Genomic DNA, 22,044 nt, shown 5'->3' with positions numbered 1-22,044 from the left:
TGCTAGTTATGTATATACTGAAGGCAGGCAAAAGTTACCAGGAAATATGTGCCTGAGAAAATACAATTCGCAAACAGAAAATTATGAAATCTGGGTTAACTTGAAGTGCTTTTTGCAATTCTTTTTCACTGATTTACTTTGTCACTCCTTTCGTGTGAATTCATCTTCACTTTGGTTGTTTGCCTGTCATTCCTATTTACTTGCTTCTTGACATTTTTTTCCCCATGATTTATTCAGTAGATTTAATGGGCAGTTTGGCAGTTTCTGGATATAGATGCTAATGCAAAATGTGCTTGCTCTAGCATCTCATATCTCTGATTTAATGTTTAACGGGCTAAACCTGAAAGTTAACACTGAATGTTTTTTTTAATTTAAAAAAATTTTAAACATTCAATATTTTGAAGCCAGATATATGCTTTCTGTTACTCTGAGTTGTAGCTTACATTTTATTTTAGTGAACAATTTGAGATCTGCTTGGTAAGAAAATCCCATGGAACCTGCAGTCTAATTTCAGTATTCTATTTTTACGATAATGAACTTGGAGGAATCCTTTTTTTGTTTCACAAATTCAGCATATGTACTGAAGATGTATTCTTCTAAAAAAGAGTTCCAATTCTACAATGTACATGTTTGGAAAAATTCTTTGAGTACTATAGGAGATAACCAATGTGATAGCCAGGTTAGAATCAATCCACTTAGTTGTGAGCTATAGGAAGTGAGCTTGGAGCATACAACCTGGCCACTTTTTATTGAACATGCCAGAATTTATCACTTGGAGCTCTTACTTTGGTCATGAAGGCTAAGGTTTTAAAAAAGCATTGAATTTGAACTCTAAGTTACAACGTTGTTTTTTTTTTTCCCCAGTGATGGTATGACTTGCATTGAAATCTGAAATTGGGTGCTAATCTTCTGTGTTCATTAGAAAAATCTATTAAAATAGCTGCAACTGTTGGAGCTGTTAATTGACCTGTGTGTGTGACCTCCCTGAGGCACAACTTAATGTCTCAGTGCGGATAAGCTAAATCTTTATCCCTAAATACTAACATGAAAACTAATACCGTTGCTCTGTGTATTTGATCAAAACTTTTAATTGTGAAAATTATGTTCATATCTGCATTGTCAGCTGTACTTATAAAAAGGTAAATTTCTATTGCATGTATGCAATGCTGAAAATAATTATTTGCATTCAGTACAAACAGTAATTTTTTATCACCTGCTTTTTAAAAAAAGTTGTTAATTTTCGTAGTATCACTATAGATGTGTTTTTATGGCCAAAAGGATAGAACAGAGCACGTTGTTGAAAATTGGCTCATCTCATCTGCATTTACTTTACTACCAGCGTGCGTACATGGTAGTGACAAATTCTCAAACCCTACGGCCATCTCCCTGTTTAAATGGAAACTGGGTTATTAAAAGTGGCAGTTCAGCTCGAGTTATTCTTCATTTGCCAGTCATCCTACTACTTTCATTTGATGGAAAATTAATGATAAAAGGGCTTAAAACCTGCAAGACAGAATTTCAGAATTGATGTTTACTTGACACATATACCTGATCTTTTTTTTTTTTACCTGCTACCTTTATTCAAATCTACTTAAAGATCCCATTTAAAAAATATTTAGTTTGGTCACTTGATACATATTTTATCGGTAGTTCAAAGAAAAAAAATAGTTCTTTTTTCATATCTGCATAATAGTCATTCTTGACATTTCCAACAGTAAGTTTCTAATTAGCATTTTCTTTGGAAACCAAAGTTTTAGTAGATTTGTAGGGGGGGTGTATATCTCTTGACAGTTGAACAAAATTTTTCAGATCAAAATTTAAATGTTTGCTATGATGGCAGAGAGGAATCTTTGGCAGGAAATGTTTTGCTTATAAGCAAATGAATATGTCTCTAATAACGGAAGCACCTCTTTTTTCCCCTCATTTGTCATACTGGGTCTGTATGTGGTTTTAAGCCATGCTCTTAGGTATTTCTGTATGTATGCATTAGTGGTGTTTTGGCTTACTCTTTGTGTAAAGAAGTCTTGTATGTCTTTAAGCTTCCCTTATTTCCTTCTTTAAAGGTATGGATTCGCAGAAAATATTTTAAGTTTTGATGACCTGCTGTCCGAAGTCACTTGATAATAAACCCTCATGTGTTTCTGAATTGCCATGCTATAGCACAACATGCTTTTGTGATCACATTCTTTTGAGTTTCTGTGCAGTTGAACCTGGAACTAACTTAGCTGTGCTTATGTTTTTAAAAAAGCTACAAGGAAAAACCCAACCCATATTATTGTAAAGCATGTTTTAGTTTTTTAGAGAACCTTCCACTCAAAGCCTGATAGGATATATGCTCCTACCTCCCACGTGTCCCTTCCAAGAAGATTGCAAGATGTATATTTTGGATTTAAGCTCTAATCAGTAACAAATTTCTCAGTCTGTAGCAATTTAGTAGTATGCTAGTTGTTTTGATTGCGTTGATTCTTAGAAAAGATCAAGTGTCTAAAGAAAAGTAGCTATCTCTTGGACATCTTGAACTGAATTTTAGTGTTAATGTCTACGGTTGGAAAAAGCTCTTGTCTAATGTCAACGTGTTTGTGTGCTTTCGTGTCATTCAGTTGTGCAGCCTTATGTGCTTTAATGAAATTCAGTATTTTCGGAGGACTGTATTATGAAACAAAAGTAGAAGGCATATATATAAACTGGAGATAGGGGAGAAAAAAATGTTACCTGTAAAATTGAGTTATTACTACAGAGAATGTCCACAGCTGAGATGAGAAATTACTGACTGTGGTAGGCGGGGTGTGTAATAAATAGCTGTATTTGTACAATTATGTTTTGTCTTGCTTTTTTCCCCTCATTCCCCACTTGTCAAACAATCTGAGATAAAAAACATCCACTTGTGTTAAGACTGTAGTGCTTATATTGGGGGGGAGGTTAGGGGAAGGGAACAGGGGATGAGAAGTGGAGAAGGGTAGAAAAAGGATAAAGATACATAATTTCAGCTGGTCTTTTTGGATGTTTCTGTGTTTAGAACCAAATTCTCAAATCCAGTAGCTGTAATATCACCATCCAGTCTTAGCCAAGTTTTCTGAGTTACGTCACTGTGGCAAATCACAAGATCCAAAATACTTGTTTTGAGCAAGCCATGCGGCCTTCTCCAGAGCTGGCTTGGCCCAGCTGTTGAAGCCTGAAATGAATGAAATCTGGAAAGGAAATAAAGGAGCATGACTTTATGGTTGTTACTAAAATACTTATGGTTTTCTTGGATGAAAATGTTAGCATCTTTCATGAGGTAGAGCAGAATGTTTAAAAAATGCTGGAGGGCATTGGCTTTGCATAGCTTTGGGACAGGTTGTGTTAGAGGATCACCTGAAGGCACTGGGGAGATGGACTTAGGGTAGCGACTGGCAGAGAACTTGCAGGTGCTCTTCCCAGGGAAGAGATGTGCTGTCATCTGTCCAGGTATCATGCATTACACACAAAGTCAAGTAGGGGTTTTGGGTGTAGCTATAAAGCATCTGGGTGTGTCTCGGCTAGATGGCTAAGCTATAGTTTTATTTGCAGCTGTAGGTCTATGTAGTTAATATACAGTAGTTCTGCGCAAGGACAGGTGAGAAGTAGATCTATGAGTAGTTTTTAAGAGTGTGAATCTGAGAGTCAAACTTTAAGTCATACAATAAAAGTGACATTTAGCAGATTCATGGTTCTTTCACAGCAGTGTGTTGCCCTGAAGACACTCAGGAGGATAGAAGCAGCGTGTACAAAACAACAAAAAGTGATGCCAAAGTTGCCGTACATTTCTGCATAGCCTGACTTAATTGTGCAATGAAGTGTGACAAAAATGAGCTAAAAGCTGCTTCTTTAGCTGTGGGTGCATGATTTTTAAACAGAACAGCTCTGCGGAGACCACCTCGCTGAAATTTGTCTTCTGATACATACACTTGTATTGTGAAGGAGTGCTTTTACGTTCTGTACATGTTCAAGAAGTTTTATGATGGTGGTATCATAAAACCGAGTTATTCTGTATAGATACGGTATATGTGATCTATAGCTATATACGTTTATATCTTAGATGTAAAACTTAAAACCTAAAACATTACAGAAAGGAATTGCTAGAGAAGCATATGAAGATCAACCTGATGTTTCCACTAGTGATATTCTGAGTTATCAGTAGAATTATTCTCTTGTATTCTTTAATACTTTACTTTTAATCAGAATTTCTGATTTTTGGACAGGATGTACCTGTTCATGGAGGCTTGGGTCACATTTTTGCATTTGTTGTCTTTGCTTACTGAATGTTCTTGACTACAGAAAGCCTCTGTAAAAGATTTCTTACTTGGTTTTATAGAAATATGAGACACTTTGAAAATTATTTAAAACTCTGAATAAACAGTAAACTCAGAATATGTCTGTTTGAAGCATATCTCTGGGTTAGCATCCTAATTTTCAGGTAGACCTCTGCAGGCAATATATATTTATTCTGCTTGCGCATCCATAGGTTTCTGTGGAAGTCATGCAGCAGTATATTTAATAATGCAAAGAACTGCTGGAGCAGGGCTGGTCTCCTGTGCTTTTTTTTTCTTCTCCTTAAAGTATTCCTAAAGGTGTATTGCACCTTCTGATAGTCGGGCAGTTGCCAAAGTAGCGCTGGGGTACTGCCAGTTCTGCACTGCAGTAAATCAGGAACCTGAATTTATACATTGCATTGTGGATGCATTTTCTGTGGGGGATTTCTTAGGCAATATGTATCATTAAAACAAATACATTCAAGGACTTGGCAGTTGGCTCTGTATAAGCAGAGACTGAATCAAGGCTTCTTAATAGTGTCAGTGATCAATGTTACAGTCTGTTGGCTTTGCGTAGCCAGCTCCAAATTTCTGTGTTATTGTTTGACCTGGTTTTGAGACTACTTTGAATGAAGACTGAGGTTTTTGAAGACATTTTATTTACATCTTCTTCACTGTAAATGTTTCACTAAAGGCTATCACATTTTTGTTGTTGTAATTTTGAGAATAAAAGCTTTGATTTTTGGAGAAATACTAAAAGGGTATAAGATTTAATAGCAGAATCATCTGTCTTGATTGACCTCAGAGTATTTTGGATGCAAGATCACTTTATTTTACTACTTCTGTCATTGTTTTCCTGATTATGTAGGAATTTCTCTTCTGATATCAAGGGCTAATTCACTGTACAAGTTTAATACCAAGACTTCAATGACAATAGGTCAATTAGCTTGCATATGTATATTAGCATAATGTATTTATTGATTGCCTGTTTAATCAACTTAGACTGACACTCTGCAATAATCTCTGATTTGACTGAATTTTCTGTTTTATTTTACTGAGTTTTATTTAAAAAATGGAAAAGAATACAAATAAATGAAATAATCTCAAGAAAAACATGCTTCTGATTACTTGTTTTCCTGTATACTGAGGAATTGTTTCCTGTGGTTCCTTCTTTATTTCCCACTCTTGCTCCCAGGAGACATCAGTTTTCATCTTATGTCCATTAATAAAAGATAACCATGGACATCAGTTGAAATACGCAGTTTAAGATGACTTTTTAGTGAAAATTAGAAGTTCTGAATTCTGAGTTATCAGTGTTATTACTGGATATGTTTAAGACTGGATATGTATAAGATTTTTTTCCTTACATTTAGAGTAAAGATTAAGGGTAAGAATAATCATAACTTTAATGTGTTAATCTAAAAAAAAGAAAAAAAGTATTTGGAAATTTTGTATGGTTGATGCATTAAAGTAGCCAATCTGTTTTAGTTCTGTGTTTGGGATATACCTCTTAATGTCATCAAGAGCATCTAAAATGCTTTGCCAGATGTCGGGTAACTGCTTAACTAGCTTATGAAGGAAGGTTATAGACAGTGTTGACAACGTGAGTAAATGGTTTTCTGATTATTCTGAGTGTTACAACAATACAGTGCTAGTGGGCAGGATCTTCAGGCAATGGGATGTCTACCTGAGAGAATCGTTGCACTTGAAGACATGCTTGACATCCTGAGATGCTTCAGGGCTAACGTCTAATTGTGGCAACGGGTATTCAATTAAACAATAAACTAGCCATAGCTTTCAGCATGCAGAGGATAATGAAAATGAGCAAAAAGAAACAGACAGATTAATCTGCTGAAACAGTATCTTATGGAGCATAAGCTTGCAGAGCAATGTTCTTTCTAATTTCTTCTTGTGTAGTGCTTAAATGCCTGAAAGAAGTCCCAGTTGTGACATGTCAAATTTTCATTGTTTCTGTTCCTCTCAAGTGGAGATCTGGGAGCATGAAAGATGTCTGTTCTGAATTACTCTGTGTTTGCTTTCTGAAATTTAGTCAACTTTCAGCAACATGGAGTATGATTTCATGAAAATGTAATCTGCTAGGTACATCTTGGTTTGTAATATAAGTTCTTTTATCAAGAGAGTTACAAATGTTATAGCTTGTAGGAATGGTACTATATCCAGTTTAAATGTAAGTCTTGAATGAATCCTTTAGTTGTTGGAATTTTAATGATTTATGGAGAGAATAATTCTAACTCGCTCTTTCACAACCAAGAAATTGTTCTTGCTGATTTCATGACCTTTTTATGAAGTTGCTTGGAAAATACCTCTGATTGGAAAGTAATTCTGGATGCTGATGTTTGATTTATGTTAGGGGTCCTTCCAGCATCTGGTGTTGCTGGACCATTCAGTCCAATGTTGGAGGGAGAATGACATCTCTGTTGTTTAGGTCTCAGGATAGACACATCTCCTGTAAAAGGAATATTAAGCAGTAATTATATGGAATCCACTTCCAGTCTTGTTTCCATTGAGACCTGCATACTGCTTAGCTTTTTTCAAGTGCTGTCTTAAAGGAGTTGGCTGAGAAACCAATGACGACAAGGTGGTCAGAGCAGCAAACTCTTCTGTTTAGCATGTGCTTTCAAGGCCAGGTGCTGAATTTTGCACTGAAGTGATGTCTTATTTGACAGAATTAAAGCACATTTGACAGCAGTCATCACAAAGACCTGTGAGTTCTTGCCACTGTACTTCCTTATGACCTTCATTATCTCAGTTGAACCAAATGCACACAAGTAAGCATGTACTGAATACTATTCATTATTCTGGAGGTTTTAGTAGTGCTACATCACATTTTGATGAAGAATGAGAATTAAATGAATTACTCTAATTAAAATGTAGCTATTTAAAGGAAAAAAGTTTTAAAGGAAAGTGATGCATCAGGACTTGTTAGGATAGAGGAAGACACTAGAAATGGTGTAAATATTTGAGATTTATTGGGTCTTTAGGCAGATTGAGTTAAGTTGTTATTGTAGCTGAATATTTTAGAAGGTCTTTCAGCTTCTTATGTGATCAGGAAATCTGAAAGCTAAAATTGGAACACCTGTGCTACTGTAGATAGATGCTTCATAGAATCAGTATGTGTGTGGGACATGTATTGAAACAAGTTATTTTTTGTGCATAATTTCTTTGGTATGCTGTTAATATTGATTCAGATTTGTAGTTACAAACCTGGTGTACAAGTGCTGCAAATTGCTTTAAGTCAAAATAAAATAATTATAAATTAAAACTTCAGTTTTAAGTAGTATATATGTAGCTAATTAGGGATCTGGGAATAAGAAGCTACCCCTTCCAGTGGAATAAATAGCTCACAGCATGAAGAGTTTTATGCAAGTGCTGAAGACTTTGAGAGAGCCTGCAGACTTCTTGGATCTTGGCAGTCTGGAGATTTATAAATGCTTCCTGATTTTCGAACTTTGAGTACCTCTGAGGTCTCAAAGAACAGTCATATGCTAGAAAATGTGAAGGCTTACGTTTGAAAATACTGTCTAACCTTATCAGCGGTGACAGCCTGGTGATGTCATCAGAGGCTATTGTATAACTTCGTAACTGAATTTTCCAAACAGAACAGTTAGGGAGACAGCTATGAAGTTACTTCACAAAGTTCTGTCTTCAGTTTTTTTGTGTCACTTTCAAAGTGGAGAAGTGTGCTGTCTGGCTGCAGGTTGTAGTTGCGTAAAAAGACTACGTCCAGGAAGCTGGGGAGGGAAACGCCATGGGAAGGCATTGCAATCCAGTCTCTAGATTTCCGTTTCTAGCTCCCAAATTCCCGTAAATCAAGCTCTCTTGCATTCTGGGAAATTAAATATAGATTCCCCAGGAAATCCCCTGCTCTCAAAAGTGCTATAATACAAGAGTCAAGATTTAAAGTAGCTTTATTTAAATTTTGTGCAACTAACTTAAGTGCAGGTAATGAATAAAGTCTGCTTATTGATGACTGTTTTGGTATCGGCTTTCAGTCTTGCACCACTTTAAGGTTGCTGCTAGAACTTGAGTATTCTGAAAACTTTATCAGTAGGTAGCTCTATCACAGTAGTTAGAAGAACATTAGATCTTGGTACCCGAGTCCTTTTGTTGTTGTTGTCACAGAATACAAATCTTATCCTCTGCTAAAGATCTCTTGCTTTTCTGCCTCATAGTCTTAAGATTTAGGCTCTTTCCTCTGCATGCCAGTCAAATGCTTTGAGTGCATGTAGACATATGGGCATCAGTCTAATCCTAGCGCTCTAACACAAGTTACAGTTGTAGTGCTGCTGGTGTCTTGAGTCTGGCCATAGTCCTGTTTGTTCTGTAAAGAATGGATGGAAGTTTGTGTCACCAAGGTTTCACTGGGGCTTTTGTTGGCTTTGATATAGCTAGGACAGAATGACTATATGTATTGATTTTGTTCTTCTGACTGCCCCTTAATGTGTGACATCTGGGTTGACATAGTTCTGATTCTCTGCAGGATAAATTGCCTGTGTCATCTTACTTTCTTGGTAATAAATCTTGTTTTCTGTAACTTGGGGAAGTGGATAGCTGTGCTGCATTTGGTAGGCAATATGACTTCAACAGTCCTGAGTTTCCTCCAGATGAATATCCAGAACAGTAGATGAGCTGGGGGCGGGGGGGGGGAAACACCAACAAACAAAAACCAAGCAACCCAAAGAAACCCCCACCATTCATTTGAAGCAATGTACTCTAATGCTTAAGGCCAACAAGGAAATTAGTTTCTTGCCTGCAAAGAAGATCTGTGAATGCTTGCTTGGAAAGTGGCATACTTACCTGGCAGTGTTAGGTTAACGGTTGGACTCGATGATCTTAAGGGTCTTTTCCAACCTTGACGATTCTATGAAATGTGCAACACATGTCAATAACTTCTGATTTCAAGCATTTCCACTCCTGCTGTGCATGCAGCCTTGCAAGGCTGGAGGGAGGGTAGGGACAGGAACTCAAAACTAGGTAGGAGAAGTGCTGTTTGCCCCGGTTCGGTGGACTGTGCTTTCAGCCTGATGTGGATCATTCACTGCACTTCCAGTCTGACTCCTACTGTCTGACTCCTAGTGTCTTGACAGCTGCTGCTTCAGTGGTGGTGGTGGACAGCAGTGGCACCCTTACAAAACTAGTTGTTGGGAAGATCTTACCTGAGCAAATGTCTTTCCTTCCTACATCAGTTTGACTGACAGGTGCTACTGGACCCTCCCCTCAACTGTCCCCAGACTAAAAAGAAAAAAAAAAAAAATCTCACTCTAAGGACTCCTTTGAGGGGAAGTCATCAGCATCTATTCTGCTTCAGCTAATTCTGGAAGAAGTGCTTACACACACTTAATACCGTTCTGCAAACCCAGTCAGGGCTGTGTCCTGTCCACAAAAAAAACCCTTTTTAGCACAATTTGTTGTCATCCCTTTGACAGAAGAAATATCCTTAGCAGGACAAATACAGTTTCTAGATACCACTGTAGACTGCCAGTGGTAGGCAATATTCTAGCAGTGACAGAAAACTCCATAATTAGGCTTAGATTTATTCTCTAGAATTCAATTTTGATGTTTGAAAACAAAGTGTAAAATGCGATTGCAAATAAAACCTTTCAAATGTGAGTATACTGCATTGGGTAAAATGGTATTTGCACGAGTCCTCGCATGGCTTGAAAAAATGCTTTTGTAGTTCAGTATAGGCTTCTTCTTCAGCTCCTTCTGTCGTTCATTACAGGCACAGAAGTCCTGAAGAATGCAAAATGCATTATTGTTGATGAAATGTCAAGCATAGTAGAGAAAACATGGAAACTTGATTGAAAGCCACCTGATGTTTGAATAGGATTGCAGAAAGCCCAGGATCCTTAGAAAAAACACGTGCAATTCTTTCATTTTAACAGCACTGTCTAGCGAAAGCTGGCTCCCAAATGGCTTTGTTGAGGCTTAATTCTAAACAACTGAAAGTGTAGCAAGTGTTGAGAAGTGCAGGAGTTAAATATATTTTCATATGAAAGGAATAGATCAGTCTCATTTGTCTGTGTTTTTTTTGTTTTGGTTTTTTTTTTTTTTTTTTGGAGGGAAGCATGTGTGTTCTGGAGGAAGCAATGTATTTGCTATACGTGTGGGTTCTTTTCAGATGTTTTGTTCAATACTATATTAAGGCACTAGTAGTTGTAAGAATGAAGAGAATGAAAATCCATCAGTGTTCTTTGCTCTTGAAGACTTGTCCTGGAAACATTTGTGATGTTTTGGTTGGCAACAAAAGTTTAAAAGAATACATAGTGTATTTTGGGGAAGATAACCTGAATACAGACATGTTCTGTAGTAACCTTCCACTATTGTGACACAGCAATATTGAGGATTTTTTTTTTTAATTTAGATAATTAACGAATTGAGTACAGTAGAATTGTTTTGTTTTGCACAACATGATGCAAGTACCGCAGGGCTTAGAAATTCTCAAACATGACTGTAACAATAAAAAGTTATCAAAATACACATAAAGCAAAAGGAAAACAAACCCAGTCAGATGGTATTCCTAAAGTTTGATATTTTTTTCTTTTTAATCAGCACTTTCAGATGTTAAATGAACAGATGCTTCTTTTGATTATATATAAAGTGGATAAAATATGATGTTCATGACAGATAAGTGAGAAGGAGCAACAACTGTTGAAGAGCTAACTTGCAGAGAAAGTGAATAAACCTGTGAACTGGCAAAAAAAAAAAAGATAAAACTGAGTTGGATGATGGAGTGAAGAGTCATGCTGTGTGTGATCAAATAAGAAAAATGTGAACCACTGCAGTTAAATGTATAATCATTATAGCTGTTTGTTAAATGATCCAAAGGGAGATTTAAAAGTAGCATTAAGACGAATTTGAATATTGAACATATTGACTGATGCTTGTGAAAGCCAGTGGCTGCCTTTCTCTTTGGGGATGAAGATCCCCAATGAGAAAAGATAGCTAAAGCCCCTTACAAATAGGTGATTTGACAGAGGGTTTTAAAACAGTTCATCAACTCTTAAAGGAGGGGGAAAAAAAAAAAGCTTGTGTATTACTAGATTTGTGAAAGTTAAAATATTTTACTATTCATTTAAATACTTTTTTAAAATTCTTGGTTCTATTAATTTATCATTGGAAAAAAACTTTCTGTAAAAGTATAAACAGATCTTCTAGGTTACTTTTGCTTTAGAGTCATAAAGCCTGTGACCCCAGGTGAGGTTCTTTTCTGTCAGACTACACTTTTATACATAGCCAAACTGCCAATTTTTAGGAAAAAAAGAAAACCCACAAAAATTCTTATGTGATAATATAATGCACTGTAATCCATATGGAAAAATTATCATTGACTTTCTAATAGAGTTACTTCCCAGCAACCTGGGAAATCACTTAGTCTAACAAGCATTGCTGAAAATTACTATTGTAGAAACTTTCAACTATGCTAATTAGTGCAGATTATTTGTATTTAGACTGACATCTATTAAAAAACAGAAACAACAACAACAGAAACCTAACAGACTTGCAGTTCAGCAGCAATGCTGGCTATATGCCTGTCAGCTTAGCACTCATTTGGGGGGAAGTGTGTTTGAAGATGTGTGACTTAAGTCAGGTGAATGTTTATGCTTTTGAGAACAATATTTTCTTTTGAAGTAGTGGTTTTCTTGAGTTTACCTGCTTTAACCTGGTTCTCTGTACTTATGTACAATGTTGATTTTTCTAGACTAATGAGTCTGAGGGCAATACAGGTCCATGTGAGAAGCAAGCATGTGAAGCACACTTCAGAAAAGGCAGCTTGGTGCACTTCAACTACGTAAATCAGAATGGTTTGTTGTTTTAGCTGTGACACCATGTTATGGCTTCATTTTCTATTGTCTCAGTATAAAAAAAGTATTTTCTGAAGTCTTCATTTTGAAGATGTTAGGTCTTCACTGGTCAGTGTGGCTTCAGTGGCCAGTCATAGGCTGATGGAAAAGAAATACAGGCTCCATCATCTTGGTCAGTTCTTATGTTCTTGGTCATAGATTGTGTCCTCAATTTCCTGTGTCAACTCTCCATGTTTCTGATGTTTGTCCTTTCTCTCATGGTTATGTTATAAAGTGCAAAATGGAAATAGGGCACATTTCTAGATTTCATGGTTTGCTGTTTTGCTCTCAGCTGTTCTAGCGCAGCTCCCTCCCTCTCTTTCGAACTTCAGCTTTCCTTTTAGAAAGTGTAGTATAGTGAGTGCCGACGAAATGGCACTCTTGTTTTGAGTACCCTGCTGTGTAAGTACTTTTTAAATTGAAGTTCTTCGAATGAAAAACATGCTGCTAACATGCACATAGCTTACTTAAATTTAAGATTGGGTTTTAATATTATGCTGTCATCGTCATTAAAAGATGTGGGCTGTTCTTGCTTGAAGTTAGAACTAAGTGTTGCTAAAGACTTGAGACATGTAATTTAAAAAAATGAAGGTGCTACAGGTTAATTAAGTAATCTGCATCTCTTAGTGTCACTAGGGACATGGTTTTCAGATAAGAATGTTCATGCAGTTTGTAACAGTGTACTTGAATGCAATTAGTGAGTTTCTTCGGAAGAAGCGGGAGTGGTAAAAACCGAAGTACAGTACAGATATTCAGTGTTGACTGTCGAAAAGGCACAAGACTTCTGCTGCAGCTATTTCTAGTGACCTTAAACTATTTTATTTTCCTGTCTAAACATTATTTGAACTTATCCAAGAAGAGTCTAAGCCTATGAAAAGGATTTTGTATTACTCAAGGAGCAAGATCTCAATCTACAGTAGAATGAACTGGGCCTGGATGACAAAGTCCTCATCCAGTTCTTCTATAGGATGAAGAGAGGGGAAAAGAAACTCTTTGTCCCTTTTATTGAGAATTTATTCTTCTGCTGGGAAGAAGCATGAAAGGGGCAGTGAGTAGTAGCAGCAGATAAAGTTGACTAACAAATCTGATGTAGGTTTACCATCTGCAAATGTATCCAGTGCTCCCTTATCTTGTGGGAAGGCAGACTGACGCTGAAAGGTGTCTGTCTTGAAGAAAGGGGGAAGAAAGGAGGAAGAAGGAGATGTCTAGAATTGGGAAAGGAAGCCTTATTTATAGATGTGAAGATGCTACAGTTCTTTTCAGCAAGAGGAAAGTAATGGATTTGACAGAATACAATATATTTACTGTAGTTTGACTTCATTTTAATCACTTTCAGTTATATTTCACTGGATTTGTGCTGTTACCAAATGGATAAATATATGCTTTTTAAAAAGTGAAGGAAATGAAATGGAGCATTCCAATAACGTATATGTTTGCAGGTGGAATTTAGAATAGTTTGACGGAATTGTTCTGTAAATGAGTGAAGTGTGGCTTTCTTCCATAATTTTGAGCATTTTTGCCTCTTTCATGTTCTTCGTACTGCAAATTTGATAGTGCTTTGAGTAAATTAAATCAAGTGTCTTAAACTGTCCTCTTTTGTTTTTTATTCCAGCCCTGATGATATTGGTACCTGTTGGTATATCCTGCTGTCTGGTTCGGTCTTCATTAAAGAGTCTATGTTTCTTCCAAGGAGCAGGTATGTCAGCTATGAATACATGGCATGCTGTGTTTTAAACAGAAATCATGAGATGTAGAGAATTTTTAGAATTACAAGTCAATGTTTTATGCTTAATGAAACATAGAAGTAGACAAATAAGAATACTCTTCCTACCTTTACTACCTGTGGTAGTTGTTTTATGCCCATAGCTAGAATTGCAAGCCCATCATTGTGGACGGCACCCAAAGCGTCATGCAAATGCTGTCAATTTAAAAATAAAACCACCAAAAACCTGGCAAATGGAGTGAAGTACCAAGTACTCTATTCCTTTGAGTAACCAAACTTTAAATCATAGGGTGAACTAGAGCTTATGATGCTTTCCCGAGGCTTTACTCACTGTGCACAAGTCTTCAGTTCATGTTTTAACATAACGTTAATGTTACTGCCAGTTTCGCTACTTCTGTTTAAGATTGTGCTTCATGTAAATGAATTTGCAATAAAAAGTGATATTTTACATGGAAAAAGATAAGTCTGAGTGTGAGACACTCGAAATTTACATTGCTACAGTAAAAATTAAATTTTTTTGAGCTATGAAAAAAATGCAAATGACTACAAGGATTTTAGACTACGGTGGCTGAGCTTGATCATTTTAGTGGAAGCAGAGCAGAATCACTTTAAAATGCTGGTTATATGCATATTCATTCAGGCTACTATAAAAGGCTTCTTTGAAGTAAATAGCATGTAATAAAATTTGTGAAAGGCAGACTGCAAGAATGACCCTTCTCTGTATGGAATGATGAGAATGAAAGCACTAGAAAACTTCCTCTACAGTTTTAAACAGTGGGAAACCAGTTGAAAGCTATTGTTGGCTGGCATATGAACAATTAGATGTTCAAAGCTGCCTTTCAGTGGGAGAGCAATGCTGGGCTTGGGACTTCCATTTGATGCTGGTAGCATGTTCTTGGTGTAAGCAAGTGTCTTGCATATGTAAGAGGACAGGCACTGCTGATAAAATTATATATTTGATGTGCCATCAAACAGTACTGTCTATAATAAAGGTGCAGAACTGGTTATTGTAAAAAGTAACACAACAACAGATTATAGGATCCCTGCTGCTGGCAGATGGAAGAAAATTGTCCCATATGTCATACATGAACAGGCAATGCCAGAAAAAAAGCTGGCAGAAAGTGCTACCTTTAGATGCCAGGAGAAGGGATATATGATAACTGAATTAATTGTTGGTTGTATATAGTCTGTGGCAAGAATCTTCTGTTCCTTTGAATTACAGCAATGCTTGTCCTTCAGACACTGTTTGAGACTTGATGAGAGGTGAGATTTAATAAGATAAACAACGAGCTTGTGATTCTTCCTGGACGAATGAACAGAAAATTACAGGTCCTGTGACTCTAAGTAGAGCATTTAAGGGCTGTTCACCTGGAGAAATTCAGAAATGACATCTGGGACAGTGTCTGAGATCTTGGTGAATTTCAAGTGTGGAATTTGGAATTAGAAAAAGTTTCATAGTTGTGGATGGAGTCAAGTAGCTGCCAAAGCAAGAGAGATGATTTGTTAATTAACAAAGATAACATAAGTCCATGAAAGCAAAACTAAGAAACTTTAATTTAATGGTCTAAGATAGAAAGTATTTCTGGAGAGCAAAACCAGAGTCATTCTAGTGAGAGGCTTCATGTCAGAAGCTATAGTTATTACGAGGACAGAGGAGGGCCTTATTTAAATTCAGGACAAGGCTAATCGGGATGTTTACTTTGTAAATGAGTAAGCTACAATATCTGGGCCTTGGGCTTATCCATGAATAAGAAACTTGGGAAAAGCGAGAGGGCACACAGGTTGAATTTCTGATTTGGAATACTGTTGGGTAATATATGATTTTTTTATTTTATTTTATTACTTTTTTTAAAGCAAAGGCTTGAGAAGGAGACTAAGTTTTTCACCTTTACTTATGCTGCCAGTGAATTGCTCACAAGGAAACAGTAAACTGCTCAGATATACAGACTGGGTAGAAGAGACTGATTACCAGCAATACTAAAGTAAAATTTTACAGTGCTCTAGAAAAAAGAGAATGAGACCCTCTCAAAAGGCTGCTGTCCAAAAAGAACTGATAGGGCGGTATTTTGAAATCTGAAGAGTAGTGTCAAAAGTGGGCAAAAGGCAGTTACTGGATAACTGTTTGCTTAAACTGATGATTTACATGTACAGGGAGTAATAATTCCGAGAGCCTTTTTGAGCATTGCATAATTTGGGACTGTTCATGTCTTATTGCCATTAAGATGAATTTGCTATGCTTTAGCAAATGGAGCATGTCCTGATGCATCATTTATGTCAGGTAATAGGAAAAGACCTAAACCTTGCCAGGTAGAGATCATCTAATTTTTATCTTGTTTGGCCAAAACATTGTCAATTGAGTAAATTTATTGTAAATTCATATTTAGAGTATTTTAGCAGTTTGTTTTTTTTCAAGTTTCATCCATTTTATCTTTGCCCATCTAGAAAGCCACTAGGAAATAATTTTGCAACATGTGAAGCTTGTTGATAAGAGAGCAGGATGGAGCTAAGAAGTCTGTGTAGGAGCAGAAAGCAAGAAGTATGTTCCTGTCCTCAAATCTGAGTGACGTAGAAAATTCTCATTTCCCTAACTTTCTTCTCCCAGGGTGCAGAGTGATCAGTACATACTATCCCCCAGTCCCCCCCCAGTCTCACCGTCCAAAAGCCTCATTTTTTCCTACCTGAAAATTACTCTCTCTTCTTTGACAGTTTAACCCAGCCTGCCCCATGCACCTGCAGTAAATCCCCTTGCACAGGCTCCCTGGGCCGCATCCAGCCCTCCTGGTGGGACCTCGGGAGCTGCCAGTGCTGCTCAGACTGCGGGCTTCCCTTTGCCCTTCCTGCTGGCTTTGTCAAACCTGACTTCACTGAATGATGGCTGGGCAGTAGCTGGCCAAATTTGAAAGAAATGTTTCCCCCTCGAGAGTTTCAAGAATTTTTGCTATTCTTTGTTGGGTTTTACTCAAAATGTCTGTACAAGCCGGGGTAAAAGTAGTACATAGGGTAATTCAGAGAGCCCTAGTGAATAAATCTGCCTGCAATCTTGAAGGTGTTTTCTCAATCCTGTGCTGAATTCCATCCTATTCTTAACTTTGTGACTGTTGGCATTTGAGCCTGTAAGGAATAGGATGGAGTGCTATCTTCAGATTTATAGCTGAAACTCGGAGGTACTTTAGTGCAATTTACTGCATATGCTCAGCATGTTATTTGCATTTGGGGCCTCTATTAGTTAATTTAGTTGCATTAGTTTCAGATATAGCATCCTCAGGCTGGTTGGTGGATAATACTGGAAATGCCGTTTCGTTGTGTATTTTATGTCAGGTAAACTTATTTTTTTTTCTTCTAAATCATTGTTTCCATGTCTTTGATTCCTGGTGTTAGATACCATTTAAAATTCTTTGGTGAGAGGGAGGGATGATTAGGATTGGCAGACAGATAATATATAGTTGGGAAGAAGAATGTCGAAAAAAAAAAAAAAAGAAAAAAAAAAGAGAAAAATCAAGCAGTCTAAAATCATAAGAAATGACCATGCCTGTGCTTTCCCACTCAAGCCACAAATAAATAATAGTATAGCAGTCCAAAAATAAGCAGCTTTATAATGTACTATATATGGTCACATAGCTGCTAGGTGAAATAGTTTGAAATGAATGGCATAGCTGCTAGTTTTGCCAAAGTTATATAATTTACTGAGTGACTTGTAAAACTACTTGTAACTAGCTACTTGACAAGTCTTTAATTCAAAATTTAAAAAAAAAAAAAAAAAGATTGTTTGAGATGGAATATTGGAATGCATGAAGTTCTAAATCAAGTAACTTGTTTTGGAAACTTTAACATCTAAACCATGTCTGTTTTGTGAAAATAGCATTTTCATTTGAATATAATTTTACTTCCCTATTGTAATATAGTTTAGCGTGTATTTGTTCAAATGCCAAGCCATCAGCTAGCAAATAGTTTTCATAAGATAAGGCTGGATTTTATTCAGTTAACTTATTATTTTAGGAAAATTTACAGTTCAGATTTTTAAAGAATTTTGACCTGAACAATTAAAGCTGCCATATTTTTGGTGATATAAAGTAAAGCTTAATCTTGTTCTCCTATTTAATTTCTGTAATTGCAACAGTGAAATTTATTCTGACAGCTTAATGAGAGGAAGATTTCTTTTTTCGCCTCATATTTTACTATTAACAGTTCTCATACTTATTCCTTTTCTTTAACATATCAGGCATGTGTTACAGTCAAACTAAACATTCCTTAATTCCTCCCTCCCACCACAACCACCAAACTAGCACAAATTAACACTTGGTCTCCTCACTGTTTCCCATGAGCAACTGTAGCCTGAAGCAGTTCACATGGTAGGATGAGGTTTATGCATGAAGTACAGAAAATAAATGAGCAGAAATTACAATTCCCTGAAGGTTGTCCTGGCTCTCCTGTGTTTTCACGTGGTCGCTGACAGCAGTAACGTGACAGTCCCTCGAAATATCTTTTGGAATGGCCTCCAGCATCCCTAGGTCTGCTCCGTGCTCTCGTCACATTTGCTCAGCTGCTCAGACTTCCCGTGTGGTTTTTGTTCCAGGACTTTGCTTCTAGTGTAAATTTTACTGTGGTCTTTCATCTTATTTGACTTGGAGCTGCACTACAAAAACGTCTCCTAGGTCTCCTACAGCTAACCTCGTGCTTGCCCATGGCCTCCACGACTGGAGGCTGCAACTAACTCTTAGCAGCAACAAAATACAGAATTGCAGGGCAGTTGTTCTCAGACTGGTAGGCTCTGGTGCTTGTTTTTTTCTGCTTCTCTCCTAGAATTCTTCCGAGACTGTCCGGGTGGTGTGTGCTGTGCTGCTCAGGCACGCTGTGATGCTGACTTGCCACGTGCAGACCTGGCTTTGCTCTTGTCTTTACTCACTCAGCTACACTCTTTCTTTGCTGTAGTCTCTTCTTTTCCTTCCTTACTGCCACACCCAACCAGTTCTCCCCTCACCACCTCATATGGTGATGCAGAGCTGCTTTCCCTTGGGCAAGTTCACAAATTTTACATATGAGAGCAATTATTTAAGTTTTTTCCTCTAATTAAAGGATTAAGTTTTGAAGTTGAGAGAACATCTGTTTTTTCTTTTTTCAAAATTAAAAGGGTTGTATCTATTTAAATATCGATGATTTAGCCCTCTTGTCTTTCCTACACTAAAACAATTTAAAAAATGGAATAGAATATCAAATTCTACTGGAGAGCCATTGAAGAAATCATGGACTTGTTTTGAATGTGTTTAAAGCAATAACAAAACTCAGTTTGCGCAGAAATGGTTTGTCCTCATCCAAGTGTGTCCTGATTAACTTAAAGTAACCTCAGAAGAAAATTTGTTAGGGATTTTGGCAGGTTTTTTTTTTTTTACTTTGCAAGTAATGCATGCGAGTATAATAGTGCTGGAGCAGAGCTCTTGGCTATGTACATGCATTTATACAGTTTTATGTGTCCTGTGACATACTTCCTAATTTTTGTGATGCCTGGGACATGCTATTTGGTGTGGTTTGCATATATCTGACTGATGATACATTTATATTTTGAATAGAGAACTGTGTTTGATCAGTCTTTTCAGCGAATAAAATTATATTGATAGCTTTAATCACAACAATAAAATTCTCCTCTCAATATAGGACCCTAATATATTTGCAACTTAGTGTTTATTAATAATGGCTATCGCTGGCTGAAACTTACAACAGAATGAAACTGGTGTTTTAACTGAAAGAGAGTGACCAATATACACAAATATTTAAACCAAGATAAATTTTGAATTTGACTAAAAAGGGATTTGTTTTTTTCCCTGAGCAGGAAACTGAGAGTTTTAGAACAATGATTTGAGGGAGGCTCAGAGTTATACTTTTGGGAGCTGCTGGTTTAGTTATTTAAGCTGCAGAGGGAGTGGATCAAGAGGTGTGCTGAGCTTATTGAGCTTTTCTCTGAGTTTTGCTTATGGCTAAGGATTTAGAGCGTCATGATGGAAACACGAAGACCATACATTGGATCTTTGTAAAGAAAGATAACTCCCCAGGTTATGGTTTCACGTCTATTTAAGAAATTACTTGAAAATGTGTGCTTTGGATTTAGTTTGCCCTCAGAACTCTCGCTCTTTAATATGAACTTTTTTTTTGCTGCTAGTTGCTGCTGCTGGATTTTCCCATGACCTCTTTGCTGTTTCATTATTTTTGTATCCAGCTAGTGCTGTTCTGAAGCCATGCCCACGACTATCTCTCAAGGCTGGTGGGAAGGTGTAGAGTACGGTATTGTTGTGGGTCACCCAGTGCCGTCTTGTCTTCTGTCTGGTTTGAATGCCTTGGTTCAGCATTTCAGTCCATCAACTGAAGCTGAGGCATGAAGGAGAGTGACGTTATGGTTTAATGTAGGAGAGATCGTAAGCTGAAGAAAAGTTGGAAGTAGTGGAGATGTCAGTCCGTTTATGACTGAGTGTAGGTCTGTCATGAATTATTCACAATGGATTTCAAATAGACATCAAGAAAGTAATACTAATTGCTTTGGTACTATTTGCATCTACCTAAAAGACTGTGTATGTCCTTTTGGATGGAGATGTTTATTGTTACCTGCAAGCACAAAATTAGACTGTCACAGTGCATGTGACTGTAATTATTTTTTGAGACTCAAACTCCTGGAGAAAATAAAAGCTTGCTTACAAGAGGGAACATTTTATTGGAAGTGCCTTGTCTGGTCATCTACTTTGAATCTGGTATCATGGCCAGTGTTATCAGTGAAGCCTGGAGCTCACTGATGCGTGGCATTGCCTTTATCCTCGTGAGGTGCTGGTGGAGCTAGAGCTGTTCCCTGAGGGCTGGTTAGCAGGGAGGGCATGCAGGGAGGGTTTCAAGGTCTCTGAATCTGGCTTCCTCACTTAGACAGCACAGTCAACTCCAGATTTAGCTGAATTAGCTGAGCCATAAATTAACAGGGCCTTGTCTTGTCATATCACCTGCTGTTACAGCAAAGTTCGTGGTGCAGAGCACATGCTACTTGAACCAGTAATGTCATCTGGAACTGTCCTTACTGTTTGCAGAAATTGGTGTATGGTTTTTTAAATACTAATACTTAAAATATGTTTTTGAGCTAAGTGAGTTTGGTGTTATGTACATTTTACTTTATTCCACCCGTCTCCTGCTGAATAATTCAAGAGTTCATTGAGGTTTGAAATTGGTCATCTTCCAAGTGTGCTGCCAGTATCTGAGGTGTTGGGAAATAGAAGAGGACGCAGTTCCTAAATGATGAGATTGGGTGGTGTCTGGCAGTGTTCCTGTCAAAACAATTATTTCAACGCTACTGGAATTTTGTTCTTGCACAGCTGATAAACTCTTAAGGGACTTAATCTATTTACGCTGGCATCTTTTGAAAATAAAAATAGCAATCTAGCGTAGTGGGGCTAGTGCTACCAGGCTTTCTTCCAAGTTTGTAATGAGGAGATGAGAAGGTAACAAAGAAGCAGAAAGTGTCAAATGACCTGAATAACTTTTAAGTGATCTTGAATATTTCTGATTCCTCTTAAGGCGGGGGAGGTTTTCAGGGACGGAAATGCTCTATATTAGGAGAGAAGCCAAGGAGCCCTCACAAGCTGACAAAGGCAACTAGTTTCTAGGTTTAAATCCTAGAGCTATGGACGTCTGTCTCTTTCCATATGAAAGACCTGATGAAGGACTTGAGAGAGTCTGGATCATCTGCTGATGCTCAGGTGCATTGGTGGGTTGTTCAGAACAACTTCATGCAGTTCCTGTAGGAGAGACACCATTAATTGATGGTGTAGAGCTTATAGATTCAAGAGTCCTTGTTCTGGTCCAGTTTTGCATTGTTTCACACACGGTAATTGTAAGCTAAGTCAAGATGGCCTCCTGCCACTGTTACTATCAAAATAAAAAAAAAAAGGGGGAAGTAGGCTTTTCTTATGTTGTGCTTTATTCAGGTCAATGGTGTTAATCTTCCCCTTTGAAACCGCAATTGTGTAAAAATACTAAAAAGTTAAATATATCTATTTTAATGTCAAAATTATGCTTAGGAATTTGTAATATGGAGCATAGAAACAAAGTATATAACAGTATAAATCTAAACCACTGCTTTTATAGCAAGTCCTGCCTGTGAACCAATTTATGTTATTTTTGCGCTTGCTATATAGAATAAGTATAATCAAATTTTCTC

At 37.2% G+C, this 22,044-nt stretch overlaps 1 protein-coding gene across 7 annotated transcripts in view; it reads left to right on the top strand.

Annotated features, from left to right (window-relative positions):
• RAPGEF2 (Rap guanine nucleotide exchange factor 2) overlaps positions 1 to 22,044 on the top strand; it is a 192,080-nt gene that overhangs the window by 64,686 nt on the left and 105,350 nt on the right. For all 7 annotated transcript variants that reach the window (XM_087736388.1, XM_087736382.1, XM_087736378.1 and 4 more), the window contains exon 4: positions 13,749 to 13,832. In XM_087736388.1, the coding sequence (XP_087592514.1) occupies positions 13,749 to 13,832 (84 nt within the window). The remainder of the gene's footprint in view (positions 1 to 13,748; positions 13,833 to 22,044) is intronic.

Source organism: Nipponia nippon, unplaced genomic scaffold, assembly GCF_047370975.1.
Source record: "Nipponia nippon isolate SJK-2023a ecotype South Korea unplaced genomic scaffold, ASM4737097v1 scaffold_6, whole genome shotgun sequence".
NCBI classification, from domain to species: Eukaryota; Metazoa; Chordata; class Aves; order Pelecaniformes; family Threskiornithidae; genus Nipponia; species Nipponia nippon.
The sequence above is the reverse complement of the archived record's forward strand: the minus strand, read 5'-3'. Positions and strand labels throughout refer to the sequence as shown.